Source organism: Enoplosus armatus, chromosome 21 (genome assembly GCF_043641665.1).
Source record: "Enoplosus armatus isolate fEnoArm2 chromosome 21, fEnoArm2.hap1, whole genome shotgun sequence".
In the NCBI taxonomy this organism is placed as follows: Eukaryota; Metazoa; Chordata; class Actinopteri; order Centrarchiformes; family Enoplosidae; genus Enoplosus; species Enoplosus armatus.
The window spans coordinates 7,217,934-7,235,778 of NC_092200.1; the positions used below are offsets into that span (position 1 = coordinate 7,217,934).

At 40.2% G+C, this 17,845-nt stretch overlaps 4 protein-coding genes and 1 non-coding gene across 9 annotated transcripts; 3 read left to right on the forward strand and 2 right to left on the reverse strand.

The window, feature by feature from the left end:
• Positions 1–1,564: 1,564 nt before the first annotated feature.
• Positions 1,565–7,093, reverse strand: maf1b (MAF1 homolog, negative regulator of RNA polymerase III b). The gene is made up of 8 exons (XM_070927799.1): positions 6,568–7,093; positions 6,096–6,184; positions 3,968–4,099; positions 3,690–3,852; positions 3,449–3,570; positions 3,222–3,341; positions 2,980–3,072; positions 1,565–2,810 (listed from the first exon to the last, which is right to left on the reverse strand). The coding sequence occupies exons 2-8, from the start codon at positions 6,176–6,178 to the stop codon at positions 2,786–2,788; spliced, it is 738 nt and encodes a 245-aa protein (XP_070783900.1). The 5' UTR covers positions 6,179–6,184; positions 6,568–7,093; the 3' UTR covers positions 1,565–2,785.
• A 672-nt stretch (positions 7,094–7,765) lies between these two features.
• On the reverse strand, positions 7,766–10,949 carry zfand1 (zinc finger, AN1-type domain 1). Of its 3 annotated transcripts, none has more exons than XM_070928377.1 (8): positions 10,888–10,949; positions 10,433–10,475; positions 10,000–10,039; positions 9,745–9,872; positions 9,470–9,561; positions 9,180–9,298; positions 8,923–9,078; positions 7,766–8,269 (listed from the first exon to the last, which is right to left on the reverse strand). In XM_070928377.1, exons 1-8 carry the CDS (start codon positions 10,940–10,942, stop codon positions 8,093–8,095), a joined length of 810 nt encoding a protein of 269 aa, XP_070784478.1. In that variant the 5' UTR covers positions 10,943–10,949; the 3' UTR covers positions 7,766–8,092. The 3 variants fall into 3 exon arrangements, with proteins under 3 accessions (XP_070784478.1, XP_070784481.1, XP_070784480.1); XM_070928380.1 differs by having other exon boundaries at positions 8,923–9,057; positions 9,745–9,865; positions 9,993–10,039; XM_070928379.1 differs by having other exon boundaries at positions 9,745–9,865; positions 9,993–10,039.
• trnar-ccg (transfer RNA arginine (anticodon CCG)) lies at positions 7,807–7,879 on the forward strand. Its single transcript has one exon. It is a non-coding gene; the product is annotated as a tRNA-Arg (tRNA).
• Positions 10,950–11,269: 320 nt separating the features above from the next.
• chmp4c (charged multivesicular body protein 4C) lies at positions 11,270–13,948 on the forward strand. Of its 2 annotated transcripts, none has more exons than XM_070928153.1 (5): positions 11,270–11,618; positions 12,178–12,355; positions 12,838–12,946; positions 13,127–13,253; positions 13,445–13,948. In XM_070928153.1, the coding sequence occupies exons 1-5, from the start codon at positions 11,411–11,413 to the stop codon at positions 13,504–13,506; spliced, it is 684 nt and encodes a 227-aa protein (XP_070784254.1). In that variant the 5' UTR covers positions 11,270–11,410; the 3' UTR covers positions 13,507–13,948. The 2 variants fall into 2 exon arrangements, with proteins under 2 accessions (XP_070784254.1, XP_070784255.1); XM_070928154.1 differs by having other exon boundaries at positions 13,127–13,247.
• A 229-nt stretch (positions 13,949–14,177) lies between these two features.
• On the forward strand, positions 14,178–17,045 carry gimap4 (GTPase IMAP family member 4). 2 transcript variants are annotated; one of them, XM_070928170.1, is made up of 3 exons: positions 14,178–14,292; positions 15,136–15,906; positions 16,835–17,045. In XM_070928170.1, exons 1-3 carry the CDS (start codon positions 14,262–14,264, stop codon positions 16,837–16,839), a joined length of 807 nt encoding a protein of 268 aa, XP_070784271.1. In that variant the 5' UTR covers positions 14,178–14,261; the 3' UTR covers positions 16,840–17,045. The 2 variants fall into 2 exon arrangements, with proteins under 2 accessions (XP_070784271.1, XP_070784270.1); XM_070928169.1 differs by lacking the exon at positions 16,835–17,045 and having other exon boundaries at positions 15,136–15,914.
• Positions 17,046–17,845: the final 800 nt, after the last annotated feature.

The window sequence follows — 17,845 nt, forward strand, 5'->3', positions numbered from 1 at the left end:
AACATCACGTCTGTGCCCAGCTGTGGGAACATATGGTGCAGCTCTATTATTATTTATAGCCTCTAGTTAAGTTTGTTCATGGTCAGGTGATACATGACAGACGAAGGCATTACAAGCAGTATTGTAAAACCAGTTTGATGGGGAAAGGTGGCACTAAGTCATGTTTGGAGTTTTTCAGAATAATGTTCTCATAATTGTCTTAGCACAGCCATTGATATCTGTTACACATGATTACAGTTTCATAAGCTACATCGTTGGTGGTTATTCTCACACTAGAACTTATCGGCGCCGTATGGAAACATGAACCTCCCTTCTTATTAACGCTGAGCCTGTGCTTGTATGTTGTTGAGCCAAATGGTGTAGATTCAGAGTGCAGGCATGCAAACTTTTTCTTCAAACTGACCCTCTGGAATAAATGGAAATTACTTCAGCCTTTTTATTTAATTTAGCAAAGCATTAAATGGCTGAAACACCATTTCAAATGCAGGTACAAAGCTCAGTATTTTAAATTTAAACACTGTTTTTCTCTGATGCATTCTGATTTTTATTTAATTGTATTTTTGCTTTTTATACACGTCTCATTGTGAGGGAGTGCAGGTTTGCTCACGGCGAGTTGGCATCTAGACCTGTTTTGTATTAACAGAAGATCATTGGTGCTCTGCAGGTATGCGCACAACTGATCCACTGCATCCTCAAACATCTCGTTTATTTTTCTGCAGCTGTTGTTGGCGCATATTCTTCTTTAAACATTTTGTACTTCTTAAAACAAAGGGATCAGAATAAGCCACTGTCAAATAGGTGCCACGCATTCATTGGAAGTTGTTACTCATTGTCAACCTGAACTTCAGGGTTCAGGGGTTGAGCAGCGTTATGATCACAACTCAATACTTCGGCCATCATACAGTTTCAATACTTGATCCTCAGCCTTAACCACGCTGTTCTGAGTGTCTGGAGGACCGTATGTGTGTGAATCTGACAGTCTGCACATGATTTTGACCCAGTAGAAGAATTCCTTGGTAACAGATCTATGCACGTGTCACTTTGAGAACATGTATACCTTTTGCAAGTTTCACAGTGGCCAAAAAGAAGGAGGTGCATGAGTTTCACTGAACTGGTGTCCATCTTGGTCAGGGAGGTGCCTCTGGGTCTCTAGAATAGTGTTTTTTTTGTTGTGGGACAAGATATTTTTACAGGATAAAAAAAAGAAAAGAAAAGTGAACTGTGCAGCCACCAGACTCTTTACAGCATTAAGGTTCACAGCTTTTACCTTGATCTCACATAGGGAGCCGATCATGTACCCTGTTTGGTGGTGTCTAGTCTGGGTCATGTACTGTATTTCAATTTTGTTTTCAATAAAAGTTTGTTTTGAACTTTGAGCCTGATTGGTTTAAAATCTTTCCGCATATTCAAAATCAGATCCTAGACTGGAGTAAAAGGAATACTAGTCATGTATTTACAAGCTTGTTATCCTTCCGTCTATCCCTTTTCCACCAGAAAAAAAAGCCGAACAAGGCGATATTAGTGATTATTTTACCGTTTACTGTAAAGACAACAACCAAGCTAGTCTGATTCAAACACCAGTTTATTCACATCTGCAATATAATCGGCCAATTAAACGAAGCACAGCGCAGTCAAGAAAAGTCACGGAACTCCTACCCACTTTTAAAAGGAACGTAAAGAGGAGCGTCTCAATTTAAAAAAAAAAAAAAAATCATGTAGAGCCATTCTCCCCTCTAAAAACTGTACTATACATTCACTTTTCAATGACAGCTTTGCACTGAGGTAATGAGCAAAGAAAAACACTGGCAAGACGGACATTTATAAATGGGGTTAACCAGAAAAATACTGGATTTAGACGATGTATAAAATTAACCATTGAAATGGAAAATAATGAATTGAAACAAAACAATGGGCCGCCTGTTAATAGCTGATATGTTTTCTAAGCTGCAACCCAGGTGCCAACAGTTTCCTGGGCAATGCCCTACTGTCTAAATACAGACGAGCGTTCGCACTAACAAGATTCAATAATACAAGGTTCAGTTATAAATGCAGCGTTTAACATTTCAAACTCAGTGCTAAAAACATCCTCACAGTAACGTCACTGTCACACATAAAAAGCAACACACGAAAATAGCAAACAATGGATGACAGATGAGTTCTCGGCTGATCAGCGAGTCAGTCTTAACTGGGTCTTCGTGGATCCAGCTCAGCCCCCCTGCCCAGGTTGGAATATCATAAATCTTGATCTGTGTTAGTTCTCATTGATGCTGGTGTTTCCTGGACTCCTTTGTTTTTGACATCATTTGCAAGAAACTCAACTTGCTCGCAGTCTTTCCATAACAAGACCGTCTTCTCAAGCGTCCGTGAAGTGGTCTCTTTGGAAATGTGGCAGGTGTTGAGAAGCCCGTATATGTGTGTGTGTGTGTGTGTGTGTGTGTGTGTGTGTGTGTGTGTGTGTGTGTGTGTGTGTGTGTGTGTGTGTGTGTGTGTGTGTGTGTGTGTGTGTGTGTCGTTTCGGTGTAGAGCTTAGGGTCAAAAACCATACTGGAGAATGAAGGAGCTTAAGGTTACCGTGGGGTCTTAACAAAATGTCCACCATCTCACGGTACACAGTTCACTGCCAGCAGAAGAGAAGCCTTCAAACATGCATTAGTTAAATGTGTGAAAGTGGCTTTGGATGAGGCAGCAAAATCCCAAAAAACAAGAAAGTACACGAGGTGAAAAATGGAAGGAGAGGAGGAAAAGCCTAGATATTCTTTGGCTGAGGTGTGTCCATCTGGGAAATTCACACACACAGAGCTCTGGGGAACCTGGGACAAGAAAAGAAACACATATGAGAATTCTTCTACAGAAGAAATGCTTTAGATCAAGAAATCTGTAATACTACATGCAAAAACACCTCCTGCATCCTTTCTATTAGAAGCCTCGTCACTTTAATGTTGTGAATCATGAAAAACCCCTGATGAGAGTCAGTCTAACCTGTCCTCAGTGAAGCCATCCATTTCCTCCTCGTCATCCAGCTCCATGTCCAGCTCGTTGTCAAGACAATCACGGCCATAGCCACTCAAGACGCTGCAGATATGAGAGATTTTTTAGACTGAAAGTTGTCATCTTTTGGAAACTGGTATAAAACTGTCAATAAAACACCAGATTTCCCCCAATGGCGATCGATGAGCTACATATTTATCTACATTATATAGAAATGGTGGCTCTGTGCTGACCTGACGGAGCGACATGTCAAGAACACAATCCTCTTCAGCTTCTTGTTGTAGAAGAAGTAGTTGAAGGACCAGAGGCTCCCCTCTTCACCAAAAGGGTCTGAGTCCAGATCAGGGTTGTAGCTACAAATATCAAAAAGACATCAAGCTTTAAAAGGCTAAACTTGACACCAAAAAGCAGTATAAATGATCTATACAACACACACACACATATATATGTTTGTGCATACCTGTAAATGTCACAGCCCTGCAGGTTGATCTCTTGGTCGATGGCGTTCCACAGCTCCGGCCCCAGAGAGTTGAACTCCTCTCCAACGGCCGAGAACAGGCTGCTGTTTACTGCGTTGGCCACCTGGAGAGAAATCAGTCAAATAACTATTCAACAAAGCCTTTTCTATGCTGTTGAATGTATCTGTGACATGGAAAACATCTGCTTTGCTTCAGAGGCGAGCTACAGAGCAGCATACTGACCCAGTTGAGGCTGGGCTCTCGGCTGAACTCGTGGGCCCGCGCCGCGCTGAAGTCATAGTCTGGCCTGAAGGACTCGTTGAGCGTGGTGATGAGGTAGAAAAGAGTCTTCCTGCAACACTTGTCACTCAGGGGATTCTCCCCGTCTTCAACGCTCTTCCCCAACCTGGACAAAAACAAAAAAAGAGCGGGAATTTAAAAGAAAAGTCCTTAATTATCTTTAGTATTGATTAAGGGTCCTGCTACCAGAGTCCTAGTGTACTCTGGACTGCAGTACTCACTGTGAAGGGCTGGTGGCGCTGGTGGACTGAGGGGGAGAGAGGGCCTCCAGGACGTGTGGCTCCCCCTCCTGGCAGAACTGCTTGAACATGTGTTTGTCATCCCCTGCCATCTTACAGGAGTAGCTCTCAATCCTGCAGGGCAAAGATAATATGGTGTACTGTGATGTGCTAAATGAACCACATGTAACTGTAAACATAATGGAAGAGATTTCAGATGAGCGAAAATGTTTCTCCAAATCCCTCAAGATTACTTTAATGGTCCATTAGGCTTAAATACACACACACACACAATTGCACAACACATTAGAGGTACTTCAGGGTATTTTAATGCATTTCAACAAATACATAAAACCTTTACCCTTCTATCCACAGATGTTATAAACAAATAATAAATACTACAGGACACTCTATACGTGAAAGTATTAAGGATTCACACTATGTGCAAAAAACTGGACTGCATCTCTATAGCCCACAACTCTGTTTGACAAGATAGCCCCATCTTTCCACCGGGAGCTGTATCTGCACAAATGTCTGCCAAGAACAAGTCGGTGCTAAAATTTCCTGCATGCTCTTTCATGTTTCTGGGTCAGACGCCACTGTATACAGATATGCGAGTGGAGCAGACTGGTGTGCAGTTGTTTATTTTGCCCCTCCCACCTCTGAGTTATGCAAGAGCAAAGGTTGTGCAACTTAAGACAGACTGACTACTGAGACCCCTGCAGACCATGCCAGCCTAATTATAGGGACATTGGGTGGAAAGCAGATCCCACAGTGGAAATATCTGCCCTGGTTTTCCACACACACACACACACAACACAGCTGACTGACCGACAAAACACTGTGGATGACCGGATGACAGGGAAAATACTGGAGCTGAGTCAAGATTAACACTAAGAGATTGTTTATTAACAGCAACAAACTGTTAACATCTGTACACAACTCTAACCACTGCCTGCGTACATTATTTGTGCATTGAGTTATTATTGAATTAGCTATTTATGCGTTTATTTATCACCTTACTGTACTACAAACAAATTACCTTTACACAGATCACCAACTGTTTCTTCTAGTTTTATATATTTTGTGAAACACTGTGCAACTTTTCTTAGATAGGTAAAAATAAAAGTTGATCATTACTTTTTTATGTTGTTCAATTCAAATTTCGACATGTGGTAAAACCAAAAGCTCATCTGTAGAAAACATCATAAACCTGCTGGAAGCCTGGTGGGTTAATTTCCGATTAAAGCCTGCAGTTTGCAAGCTCCTATGATGGGCTGCCTCACTAATCCACTAAGCAGCCTTGGCAGCTCCAGCAGCACTCGGCTATCATGCAGTATTGCTGTATGTGTTTATGTGTACATATGCTCCAATAACAGTCTCCAAAATAGCCAGAGAGTGGTGTGAGAGGACACCATGTTGTGCGTCACTCTAGGTCACAACCAGTACAAAAGCTCAGTTTCACCACCCACACTCAAAACCCTGCACTCAGACTGGGCTGCATAACTCTACAACCCACTGCCCTTTATGTAACTACACTGAAACTACAAGCCTGCTGAAGGCCTTACATAACCTAAAACACATTGTAATGTTTGTACAGTTTGCCAAGTCAAAAATATGCAGTCAGTTAGCTATTAACTTTCAGTATAGGCTCTGAAAGTAGGCCTTTAGTTTAGCAGTCTTATCACAATCTTGCATAACATGCAGGTACTCGTTTGCTCTACTACCCCCGTCTGTGACCAGTGATCTCTGAACCAGCCACACCTCTCATGCACTCATAAACCTTGTTCAACTCCAGTGGCTCTTACTTTCTCTTACAGTCTCACAGCTGTGTTGATGTTCCCGTTGAGCTACTAAGTCCACATTACTGAAATAGAAGCAGTAAAGCTATTCACACAAACACACCTTGAGAGGGGACCCGTGCATGCACCTCCCCCAAATGGTGTGTTGTATGTGTCTGTGCAAAAACACAATAACTACTGCTTAAATTAGCAGACCCCTTGAAAATAATGGACCCAAAATGTCTGTAAAGACCCTATTTATTCTCTGGTATTAAAACTACCGTTTGATCCTGTTGAAGTGTGGGTTCAGTCGTTCATGTTGCAATACAATCTAAGACTATGACCCTTACCTGCCAAGGATGCGAGACTCTCCTGTTTCAACACACAGCCGGGAGCTGAAGGCTTCAAAGCTGGAGTTTTCCAACAGTTTCATTGCTGTCTGTGAAAAACAAAAAAAGCAGTCAGTTAACAGTCACATTGGAGAGCAAACAGACTTTTGCTCGTGATGCTACATTCTGTTTACATACAAAAAAAAGGGTCAAAACATCTTGTAACAGTACCAAGGTAACCGTTGCTATGCCAACATTGTATTTAAATATGTCAATTGTTTGTTTAACGTCACTTAACAGTGTTATTACAACAACGACAATTGTATAAATAATTAGTACAGCTGTGCTACAGCGCCCCGCGAGGCACATTTTAGATTAAAACGCCAATTTCCTCTTTCTGTAAACCACTGCCCCTCCCCCACCCAGTTCAGACGAAGTTGACAAATCGTCTTCCTGGTTCACTACATCGATGAAATTAACACAATTCACTTACCGAGCAATATTTTCAGCACAGGCAGAAAGCAACGGGTTCAAAAGTCAAGCCGTCGGCTGTGGACTCTCGTCTTCTTAACCTAACTGGTTACTTGGTGACGCAAAAGATTAACGATCCCCGCTTTGTTGTTGACCAGCTAAGGTTAGCGGTTAGCTTGCTGACTATTAACGCTCCTGTCTTCACTTCACAGCCGAGCTATTAAACCGTACTCGAGCTTAAGCATCTTACAAAAGCACTCGGTCGAGGATGGGTTATTCTGAGGCCTTTTAAATTTATAGAAAAACTGCTCTTTCCCATTAAATGCGATGAGATTAAATCCAAAGACTGTTTGCGTCCGTCGGAGTCTGTCTGCAGCGGCATCCCTTTCGACCTGATTTTACAAAGAGGTTCGTATTGGCTAAATCAAGTCGCTTTATTTCTAAGCGACTCGATCACAAAAGTAGCAACTAACGAGCTACCTAGCCTAATAATTTACCGAAACGACTCAAGGTTTCTGCAAATCGTCTAATACCTTAACAACGCATCTATTCTCATCAAAACAACGGAATCTACTGTACGATGAAGCCCAGCCCCCTTTCTTTTATATATGCTCGGAAAACGTACACACCCACTTTTATCAAAGCCCTCTCGTGATTGGCTATTTGACATATCCATATAAATGACAACTATTGTGATTGGTTAAACTTTGCTTGGTTATCACAACCGCAACTGAAACAAATTCAGTTATTTTACTTGTATTTAAGATATTTATGTTCAATATTCATCTCCTATGAGTCTAGCCTTTGGAACAGTCAATAAAAACCTTTAAAAATACTTATAAATACGTGTAAATGTAATGTATATATTCTCAGCCTGGCTTTGCATAAAATACGTAGTTTAAATAATCACTTTGACTTGTTCTGGATCTATTTTCTTCATTATTAAATGGTCCAATTCTATCATTGCCCATCAGCTTTCCCCAATTTTTTGGTTCTGGGATTTCACGTATTTTGTCTTTTGGCACCGTATGTTGTCCAATGTTGTCTTATTATTGTAAAACACCCTGCATTGCACTAAATTGCACGAAATGTGCTGACTGATTTCATTAAAGGCTTGGCGTGGCCTCAAGCATGCAGCAACAGCATAATGATCTGACGAAATAAAATGCACAGAAAAGAATAGCAGATTGGACCAGAATGAAAACTCCTATATTGCTCTTTTATTGTCAAGTATAGTCAGTATTATTACATTTAAATTGTCGGCCCAGTGGCCTAATGGATAAGGCATCAGCCTCCGGAGCTGGGGATTGTGGGTTCAAGTCCCACCTGGGTCGTTTGTTCGTATAGTTTATAGCGCTCACATTTATTAAGTCATAAGCAATATGAGTAAATGTGCCCATACTTACAGATGCAGTATGTTACATAAAAGGAGTGTTGTGTTCTCAAAACCATATCTACATATTTTGATGAAACAGTTACAAATGTAGATATAACATTTTATTGACAGAAATACAAACAACATACAGAAATCACCCATTCTTGGTTTGTCATGTCTGTGTGACGTAGTCCGAAACATCCTCTAGGCCTGTGCACTCATTGTCCAGGTACTCCAGGATCACATTACCCCCATTGTACAGGGGAGTTTCCAGGTGAGCCAGCAGCGAGAGTAAGGTGTCGTCCATCCGGAAAGCCTCACCTGTCTGAGGGTGACATAACCGCAGCTTCTGCAAACGCAGAGGAGAGAGGACTTATTTAAGAAATATACACAATGATGTGCTTTTTTTACATTTTATTTTAAATGTAGGTTTACAATTTAATTATGCTTGGTAGACAATTTGGCCTGTTAAGGCTAGCAAAATATTTAATTCCTTTGTGGTATGACAAATTTAATGAAGTGACCATTAAAATGAAAACAGTGGTTTTATGAGTTTACAGAAGGGTGGTTCAATAGGTAAGAAGCAGATGAAACCTTACGTGTAATTAATGCATCACTTTATTGGCTATAAATGAGTATAGGTAAATGTGGAAAAACAAAACTTGAATAATTTTATATTATGTACTGTAATATTATTTGGCGTTCATGCTTACAGCTGTAACCCAATTGTAACAAAAACATTGACATAACACTGGTTAACCCAGCTTCCTGTAAACAGAGTTCTCTCTCTGTTGTCACACACTGTGGGCAGGAAAGTGTGTTTGAGCTTTACTGTTGACAGTCCTCCTTATTTACCTTATTTTAGAAAGTGGAGTTATGAAGAAGACAAGAACAGGTAGATCAAGAAACAAGAAATTAGGCTGAGAGGTGGAAGCAGATTAGTGATTTCATTGTAAATTGCATGTGATTATAGGGGACTCTTCTCCTGCTGCTATCTGTTACCTTAGCTGTCAGTACATTATTGTTGTTCTTGAGGCTAGCTAGAGAGGCTGCAAAGTCCACCACTTTGCCCACACTCCATTTGGAACAGAAGAACATGGGTTGGCTGGAGTCTTTGGATTCTTTAGGGAGATACACCTGAAAATAGGTTCTTTCTGTCTGGAAAGCCAAAAAAGGAGAGAAGGTAGTCAGTTGGACAAAATAATAAACACAGGTACACTGTAGATAATATACAATACAAATAAAATCAAGATTTTTACCTGTGGCAGTCCCTTGTCTCCTGCAGCATGCAGCTTCAGTTTCATTAATGCTACCTTAGCTGCAGTTGCACTGTTCTTTGCTCCTCTGCGTCCTTTACTTTTAGATCTGTCCTTTGACTCTGAGTAGTCACAAGAGAGGAATACAAACATAATCAAAATGTTAGTAGGTTGAGGAATACAACAGATGAAAGTATTTTGTTAAATGCTGATCCTGTGTGGACAAATAAGGAATGACAGAAGAAAATTCGTCTGTAGGCAACTACCAGTGATTGCACTACACTGTAACTAACCAACTATCTTTTGCACCAGCTCTTTTGTGGCTGCCATTCGAGGCTTTTGGACCTCCAACTTCTCACACTTGTGATCATCTTGATGACGATGGCTGTAAGAAGAAAATAAATATGAAGCTTTCATTTTACCAGTTTCACTGATAAAATAGTAATATACTGTACATAAAGACTCCTTCTGTTTGAAGTCTACAAGCTAGGATGCACTGTACAGGTCAACAAAATTTATATTGGTTTCTAAAAAGATTGATGAAAGAGAGAAAAAACTGTAAACCTACGCCAAACAGAAATGTTTTTCACACTGAGGACATATTACTGGCAACAATTCTTTTCCCCTGCAGTCCTGAAATGAGCATGGATAACTTGTGCTGCCACCAGTGGTCCGGGATTCACTTTTCACTGGCTCCTGAAAACAGCCACAGGAAATATTAAAACAAGCCAGCCAGTAATTTAAGTATCAGGACAGAGGAAAAAATGCCCCAGTAGTAATCTGGTCAAAAAGGACATCAGGAGTAATCAACAACACTGCGTACCTCTGAACATGAATGGGCCTCTCTGCTTCTGTGCTCAAGGCTGTAATAGACAAAATGATTGCATATTTTTATTCAAAAATAAAGATAACAGATAACCAAAACAGATAACCTAAACAAACCTTTTTGAGTAGGATGGCTTACATTTGGTTGTTTAAGATTTGTGACCAAGATATATTTGAAGAATAAACTTGTTGGTGGTCTCTGACAGACAAGCATATGACATAGTCTAATATGATTACATACTAATATATCTGTGATGTGCTGATATCACATTGTAATAACTACTGTTTTTTTTATTAACGAAAGTCAAATTTTGTCTTTCTTTAAGTTGAGTATTTATACAGTCTGGTATAACTACGTTATTACTTAGAGTTGGGGATCTGAATACTTCCTCTAACTTTTTTTTTTACAAAAGGAGATGGTGAATTCTTACCAGAAAACACCGCTGCACAAATCACAAACAAATGGAAGGAAATCTAAGAGAAGAATGTGAAGAACAAACTCAGTTAGTCTCAGAGCTGATTTCAACAACTAACTGCAAAACATAGACAATGAGGTCATTGTTTTCCAACTCTGCCAAAACCTGTCAACAACATATGTGAGATGCTAGCTAATGAGACACAATCTCTCCACAATCAACTGTTGCTCATATGAAACTTTTCATTTGATAAAATAACTGAACGCTGGTGTCCGACCAAGATTAAAAGTTAGCTTGCGAGCTAACGTAGCGAGTTACTGACAGTCATGTAATGCTAACGCCAGCTAGCTAGCTGACAGACTAACCGTGCTTAAGAGACGCTCGGTGTGTTTCATATAAACAAATACGGCGGAATAACATCACGCGTTATTATCTTTGCATATTGCCACTCAGGTGGAGATGAAACAGACCTTTGTGATTGCAGGAATCGATCTGACAATGCTTCCCGATGTCTAATTCAGCCATATTAGATAGCCTCAAGTCAGGGGATGTCAACACGAACTTTGACCCCAGACGTGACGTGACGTGACTGAGATTCAAAAAAACGAGTAAGGTTTCACTGCGACACATTCATTTAAATTAGTTACTCGACTTTTTAGATTTAATTTTCTCGCCTTTCACAATTCATCACAAGATTTATATAAAAAAAAGTTTATTATTCAACTTCAGTCAGGAGAAACTACGTGAACGTGAAAAAGGGAGGGAGGGCGTCAGGTGTCACTACGTCACGCAGGTTATGGTGAAAGGTGTGGTGAAAGGTACATTCACTGGCTAGTTTGAATTGAAAGCACAAAGCCGTCGAGCTGGAAAATCTGCTCGTAACACACCCGCCTGTAGAAAGAGTGAGAAGTAGGACGACTGACCACACAGCCTGGGAGAGTGTGTGTATACTGTATTCACCTGCGCAGTTTAAACCAAAAAAAAGAGCTAAAAATGAGCAAAATCTCGAAATTTTTCAAGGGAAGCTCCAGCTCGAGTTCATCCAAACACCATCGGTCGCGGGGAGGACCTTCACCCCAAGAGGCCATCCACAAACTCCGGGAAACAGAGGAAATGCTGACGAAGAAACAAGACTACCTGGAGAAGAGGATAGAGCAGGAAATTACGATAGCCAAGAAGCATGGCACAAAAAACAAACGCGGTATGTTGTTATTCTGGTCTCAAAATAAATATGCACCTGTATTCCCCTGGCAAACGCTTTTATTATGTGCTCTAAGGCTTAAAAAGGAATATTGTAAACAAGTTTTTATGAGAACTATCACAGTAAAACTCTCAAGAGTATTAAAGGAGGAGGTTTAAGATGTTAAAATACTTTCAGGTACTAAGGCCCCTAAACCCATAGCCACACATACTTCTCTATAGGATAATTGACCTGCAGTGGTTGTTTTTTAAGGGAGAGACGATGTCTTCCAGTTTTGTTTGCAGCAGCAAGTATAACAGGTTTGTAACAAAGCATTTTATTAAGCCTGAAAGTTTCTGTCTCTGTGCAAGAAACTTACAGAGTTCGGTGTGTTTTCTCATGTGAAACCTTGAGGTGCTGCATTGCTTGTTGAATCACCTCAGACTAAAAATAAACATCAGCCATGTAAAAGGGAGGAACCTTGTGTCTTTTGTTTGTGAACGCCCAACACTAGAAGTTACAAATAGCGATAGTTGGAGGAAAAAGTTATAATCATCAATCTACAATCTTTCTGTATCAGCTGCCCTGCAGGCCTTGAAGAGGAAGAAGCGCTTGGAGCAGCAGCTCACTCAGATCGATGGCACACTCTCCACCATCGAGTTTCAGAGGGAAGCTCTGGAGAACTCGCACACCAACACAGAGGTCCTGAAGAACATGGGCTTTGCTGCCAAGGCCATGAAGCAGGTCCACGAGAACATGTAAGGAGATGGTGGCATGAGCAAGAAAAGCTGATCAGGATTTTGTTAAAACGTCTTACTTGAAAAGTCATAGCACCATCGATACTTTTTCTCTTAAAGTCCTTCCATGATCGTGTTCTTGCACATTGATTAATTTGATGTTTGATAGTACAATATGTGACAGCAATATAATTAAAATACACTTTTGTATTACACATTTGAATGAGAAAAACTAAAGGGATTTCACCTTCTTAAATCAGGAATTTTCAGGAATGTTTATTCGATTTTGTTATGCTGTTATCATCAACACGAGACAAACACGTAAAAATTGGGGGTTTGTCTTAGGTGAACTCCGTACAACTCAGTACTAATACCAAACCTTATATCTTTAGGTCGTTTCACTGGACACATGTCAATTAAGGAGGTTGTTTAAAAAGTGTAAAATTGAGGTTACAGTAATGTTTAATCTAAACTCTTTCATCTCTCTCTTCTCTCATTTTCAGGGACATTGACAAGATCGATGATCTGATGCAGGACATCACAGAGCAACAGGATGTGGCCCAAGAGATCAGCGATGCGATCTCCAGACCTTACGGCGAGACATTTGATGAGGTTAGTGCCTTTCTTACCTCTGCCGTCAAAATAAACCTTTATGGCATTCACACTCTCTCTCTGACAAAATGACAAAGATGAGAGTTTCTGACTTTCTGTGTGTCACCTGCTAATCTCTTTCCTCCTCTACTGTAAAAATAGCAAAACTCTAAATCCTGTGTACTTTGCGTGTTTTCTTAGGATGAGTTGCTGGCAGAGCTGGCAGAGTTGGAACAGGAGGAGCTTGAGGACAACATGAAGAATATGGGAGGACTACCCAGCGTGCCCAGCTCCAAACTGCCTTCAGCACGGCCGAGTCAGCGCGCAAGTAAGTGCAACACTATATTAGAGGACAAAAGTAATTGATCCAGGGTTATTGATACTTTTATTTGATAGCAACAGTTGGGGAGTGACAGTCTTTAAACACATGGGGGAAATAATAATTATTGCTATCGATAACAAAATGTATCCTTAATAATTTAGTAGCATTCATTGTTAACTGTTTCCTTCTTTTTACAGCAACCAAGAAAAGGGTTGAAGATGATGACGACATGCGCATGCTGGCATCGTGGGCAAATTAACTATGTTTACGCAGCCTCTCGTTTACAGAAACTAACCCTATCTATTCTTTAGCTTTTTTATATTAATTTTGAAGGTTTTTGGGGAAAATGAAGAGCATTATATTATTTTAAAAGTAAGCTTTTTGCTTATCGGCAAATAATGCCACTTTACAGGTTATATTTATCAAGAAATTAAAATGTTTAAGTGAAGGAATCAATAAACTGTATTTTTTTGTCTCTTATTTTCTGTTCTATACAGTAATCTGTCTTACTTAGTCTGTACATAATGCATTACTTTCATAGGCCTAATGAAGCCATAAGGAAGAAATGACAGTGATGTTTTAACAGAGAGCAGAATGCTTAACTGTATTTCATACAGCTGTAAATAAAGTCTCATATTGCTTTAATGTTGTAAATATATTGCTTTATCAGCATTCAACAATAAAACTACAATTGTCTAATAGTATTGTCTTTATGTGCTCTTCTGTTTTTTACATATTCTTTACAAGTTTCAACTGGGGAGTAATGTGATTATAAAGGACATTTGAGTTTATTATTCCTCTATTTCTACATTCTAAAATGTCACTTTTGTGTAGTTATCGCGCATCCGTTTTGTCAGACTTTTATTTAGAAAGATGAGACCGGAAGCGATGTCATTACATTCCGGTTAGCTTGTCGCTTCTGTCATCAGGTAAGAGGAAGTCCTTGTCCGGCGAACTAGCCTCCCAAAGACAAATTATACCTGAATAAAACCACAATCCGGACTAAAACACATTATGGAAACGAGTATACCACTTCAGACGACAGGTGAGTCAGTAACTTTATCTTTTTAAGACTGAATTGTTTAAAACTTGAGACTTGTTTAACATATATGGGGAGTTTCAGTGGCTATTAAATTAGCGCTAACTGTTTTCAGGCTAAACATTACCCCCTAAACTGTAATGTGACACGTATTATATTATAACGGATAATATGAGAAACTTTCCACCTACTTTTGTGTTCTTACACAGTTATTAACTAAGTCGTAAGCCAATATCCTCATAACTTTAGCAAGATGTGGTTAAGATGTTGGTAATTGGGAAGCTAAGTTCTCCACTTCAGTAAGTTACAACATTAGCACTGCAGGCTAACTAAGTTAGATAGAAGGAAGTTTTTATTTTGGAAAGTTGGGTGTTAAGGTAGAATGACATCCAAACTACAAAGAGTTGTCAGAAAAGTGTTATTTAATTCATGTTATATAGATTCACTTTGACACGTAACACATAACAAAATGACCACACATTGTTAATATTTAAGTATTGTTTTGTGTCTTGTGCTGATGTAGCTAAGTTATATCTTGAGTTTCATACGGTATCCGAAAAAGGTATAAACTACACAATACACATTAAGCTGAGCTGAGCTGAAATTTTTAGTCAATGAATCGATTAGTTGATCGACATTTGCCTGTAAAATATACTGGACAAAACAAGCTATTTGAATATGTCAACTTTGGCTTTGGGAAATTATTTTTATTAGACATAATGATTAATTGAGAAACCATCCTGCAGATTTATTGATAATGAAAATGTTGGTGTATAAACCCTTGCTAAGACAATCTGACACTCAATTTCAACCAATCCCAATTCAAATATATACATTTAATGACCACAGGAGATGCCTCTGGACCAGAAGAGGAGGCCAGAAAGGCAGCAGTTGCAGCAGCAAAGGCAGCTAACCGCCTGCCTGAAATTCGTCTGGTGATGCTGGGCTGGAGGTGGCCGGGGAAGAGCCTGACTGGAAACACCATCATAGGCAGAGAGGAGTTTCGCTTGGAGCGAGCAGCCGAGTTCTGTGTGAAGAGAGAGACGGAGGTGCTGGAGCGGCAGGTGACTGTGGTGGACACTCCAGGCTGGTTCTCTGCACAGGATACACCATCCTCCTACAAAGAGGAGATAGTGAGGGGAGCATCTCTTTGCCCTCCAGGTCCACACGCCTTCCTGCTTGTCATCCCTGTGGGCATGTTCACAGAGGTGGACCGTGCTCGCATTGAAGAGCACGTGAGCCTCTTTGGTGAGCATGTGTGGAAGCATACCATTGTGGTTTTCAGTTGGGCTGAGGTGTTGAGGACCATTTCAATTGAGAGGTACATTCGCAGGGAGGGCAAGGACTTGAAGTGGGTGCTGGAAAAGTGTAAGCGAAGGTATTTCGTCATTAACAACTGCATATTCGGGGAGCATCCCCAGGTGGGACGCTTGCTGGAGAAAGTGGAGAAGATGGTGGCAGAGGAGGGCGCCTACTACAACCCAGAGGAGGTGGAGAAAGAGAAGAAGCCTCTGGATGAGAACCAGAATCCAGCCAGAGAGCCACAGGAGCTGGGGGCACGGCCCAAACAGAACTCTGGACTGAGTTTGTCCAAAGCCATGGAGGTGGAGTCACTTTCCAGTGAGTAATGCACTTATTTTGGCTCACATTGAGAAGTCTGAGAATGTACAGTTCCCCTCAGACCTAGCAAACGCAAGTTAGTGGCTAGCTTTTGAACGAAGTAATATTTTGCAGCTAAACAGCCCGATATAGACAGAAACAAGCTATGAATATACTGACCTATCATCACCTTTTAAGGTGATGTGGCAAATGTGTTAGCAAACAGTTGCTTATTTACACATCCAACAGACACTGAGCCAAAGTCCAATATTCACTCTCTTTAAGCTCTGTTTTTGGTCTCCACCAACTCCTGAGGGGAAATATTTGGCTCTTTAGCTGCTAAATGCTCCACTATGTTGACCAGTAATGCTCCACTATGTTGACCAGTAAGTCTCTGTGTCTGTCTGCTGTTTCTTGTTGAGCAGGTAGTGCACGGCAGGTTTTTAGAGCTTTTTTGCTGAAAACAGCTGCTCCTGCGTCCAGAAACGATAATTCCTTGTGGGTTAGTCACTATGAGTGACCCCTTTGACAATACATGTAGTCATTTAAGCCATTGTTGTTGATTCAATATTGATTATAGCTGCTTTAAGGACGTAAAGATGTCGTGCCATGGGGCCTTTTAAAGTAGCTTGTTAGCCTTACTTCATGTTATCGCTGCTTTGTGCCAGCCTGGTTGTGCATGAAATTAGATTGCAGCAGTGATTGAGCAACAGGTATCTCAACACCTTTCCTAACATGTTTCTTGCACCCATATTTCCTCTGATTTGTCAATTTGTCATTTCCTCCTCTGTCTCCACAACAAGCCGATAAAGACAAACCTAGAAACCAAACAACGCATAATTTCTCCCTCTCTAACACCACTATAATAACACAGTGATATCACAATGGTTTAGCTAAATGCATTTGAGAATGGAGCCCTATTAATGATGCACTGTGTGTTTGATTCTAGATTAACAAGACGCTCTTGGCTGATGGACCCTCTAAACCACGACTAACAGAGCCTCTGCCTCACTGTACTGATGGCAAAGCTGCTTATTTGACAAGAAAGAAAAGGGTAAAACAGAAATCCTACTCAATGTACAAACCAGTGTGGTTTATTTATTTTTCAATCAGACATGTTACTGTGTGTTGTAGTTGTGCATTCTTTACGATGCAGTATCTTCTCACTGTGATGATATAGACACATAAATGCCTTTATTTCATGCTGTCCAAAGATTTATACTTCCCTGTGTTAACATACAATGACATTTTGAACTTTATTATGAACTTTTGTCCACATGTTTGTAATTGTGTCTTGAGGGTTGTTTGATGGGAAGTATTTAATTTCATCTAAAACAAGGAAACACAAGCTGTTACACAGGTAACCATCATCATTAAAGTAAACTCCTTAGTCATGGCGGATACCAATGGCAGAACTGCACTACTAAATTGTTACTATAATATTCTGTCGATGACTGTTGAGGGAATTGCTTTTTTAACGATTCCCATTTGTTGTGACCAAACTGTAAATGCTTTTCTCATGCTGCAATGTTTATTACACTCTCAGTGTACAGTTATAAAGCACTTGAGCAGTTATTGATTTTTGTCTGTTGCCTTAAAGGAGTGATTTTGTTTCCCTTAAATGGATCTTTCAGATGTTTATATCCCTTTGTGGCAGAGCAATATGTTTGAAGCACGGATGCGCTACTACAGAGAGCTGCAAATACTAGCCTCTCAGTTGTCAATTTTTGCTGATTTTCCTTGTTGATACTTTGATTGGAAACTAAATATCTTTTGGTTTTGGATAACAAACAAGGCAATGCGCCAACAAAGGTAGTGAAGAAGAAGAAGGAGTTGGCTAGCAAGTAAACATGACTGTAAACAATGCAGGATATAAAATATTTTCAAAAATCAGCTTTGCAAATGTTTTATGAGGAAGCATTCAACACGTTGGGTTAGACTTTAAAGAGTAACTTTAAAG

Excerpts from the sequence above, each read along its gene's own strand:
- maf1b (XM_070927799.1), bottom strand. The coding sequence starts at position 6,178 with ATGAAACTGTTGGAAAACTCCAGCTTTGAAGCCTTCAGCTCCCGGCTG. Across the intron at positions 4,100-6,095 it reads GAGTCTCGCATCCTTGGCAG|GATTGAGAGCTACTCCTGTA; the intron begins GTAAGGGTCATA and ends TTTGCCCTGCAG. Across the intron at positions 3,571-3,689 it reads GAGAGCCCAGCCTCAACTGG|GTGGCCAACGCAGTAAACAG; the intron begins GTCAGTATGCTG and ends ATTTCTCTCCAG.
- zfand1 (XM_070928377.1), bottom strand. The coding sequence starts at position 10,942 with ATGGCTGAATTAGACATCGGGAAGCATTGTCAGATCGATTCCTGCAAT. Across the intron at positions 9,562-9,744 it reads GAAAAACATTTCTGTTTGGC|CCATCGTCATCAAGATGATC; the intron begins GTAGGTTTACAG and ends TTCTTCTTACAG. Across the intron at positions 9,299-9,469 it reads GCTGGTGCAAAAGATAGTTG|AGTCAAAGGACAGATCTAAA; the intron begins GTTAGTTACAGT and ends GTGACTACTCAG.
- chmp4c (XM_070928153.1), top strand. The coding sequence starts at position 11,411 with ATGAGCAAAATCTCGAAATTTTTCAAGGGAAGCTCCAGCTCGAGTTCA. Across the intron at positions 11,619-12,177 it reads TGGCACAAAAAACAAACGCG|CTGCCCTGCAGGCCTTGAAG; the intron begins GTATGTTGTTAT and ends TTTCTGTATCAG. Across the intron at positions 12,947-13,126 it reads ACGGCGAGACATTTGATGAG|GATGAGTTGCTGGCAGAGCT; the intron begins GTTAGTGCCTTT and ends GTGTTTTCTTAG.
- gimap4 (XM_070928169.1), top strand. The coding sequence starts at position 14,262 with ATGGAAACGAGTATACCACTTCAGACGACAG. Across the intron at positions 14,293-15,135 it reads TATACCACTTCAGACGACAG|GAGATGCCTCTGGACCAGAA; the intron begins GTGAGTCAGTAA and ends TAATGACCACAG.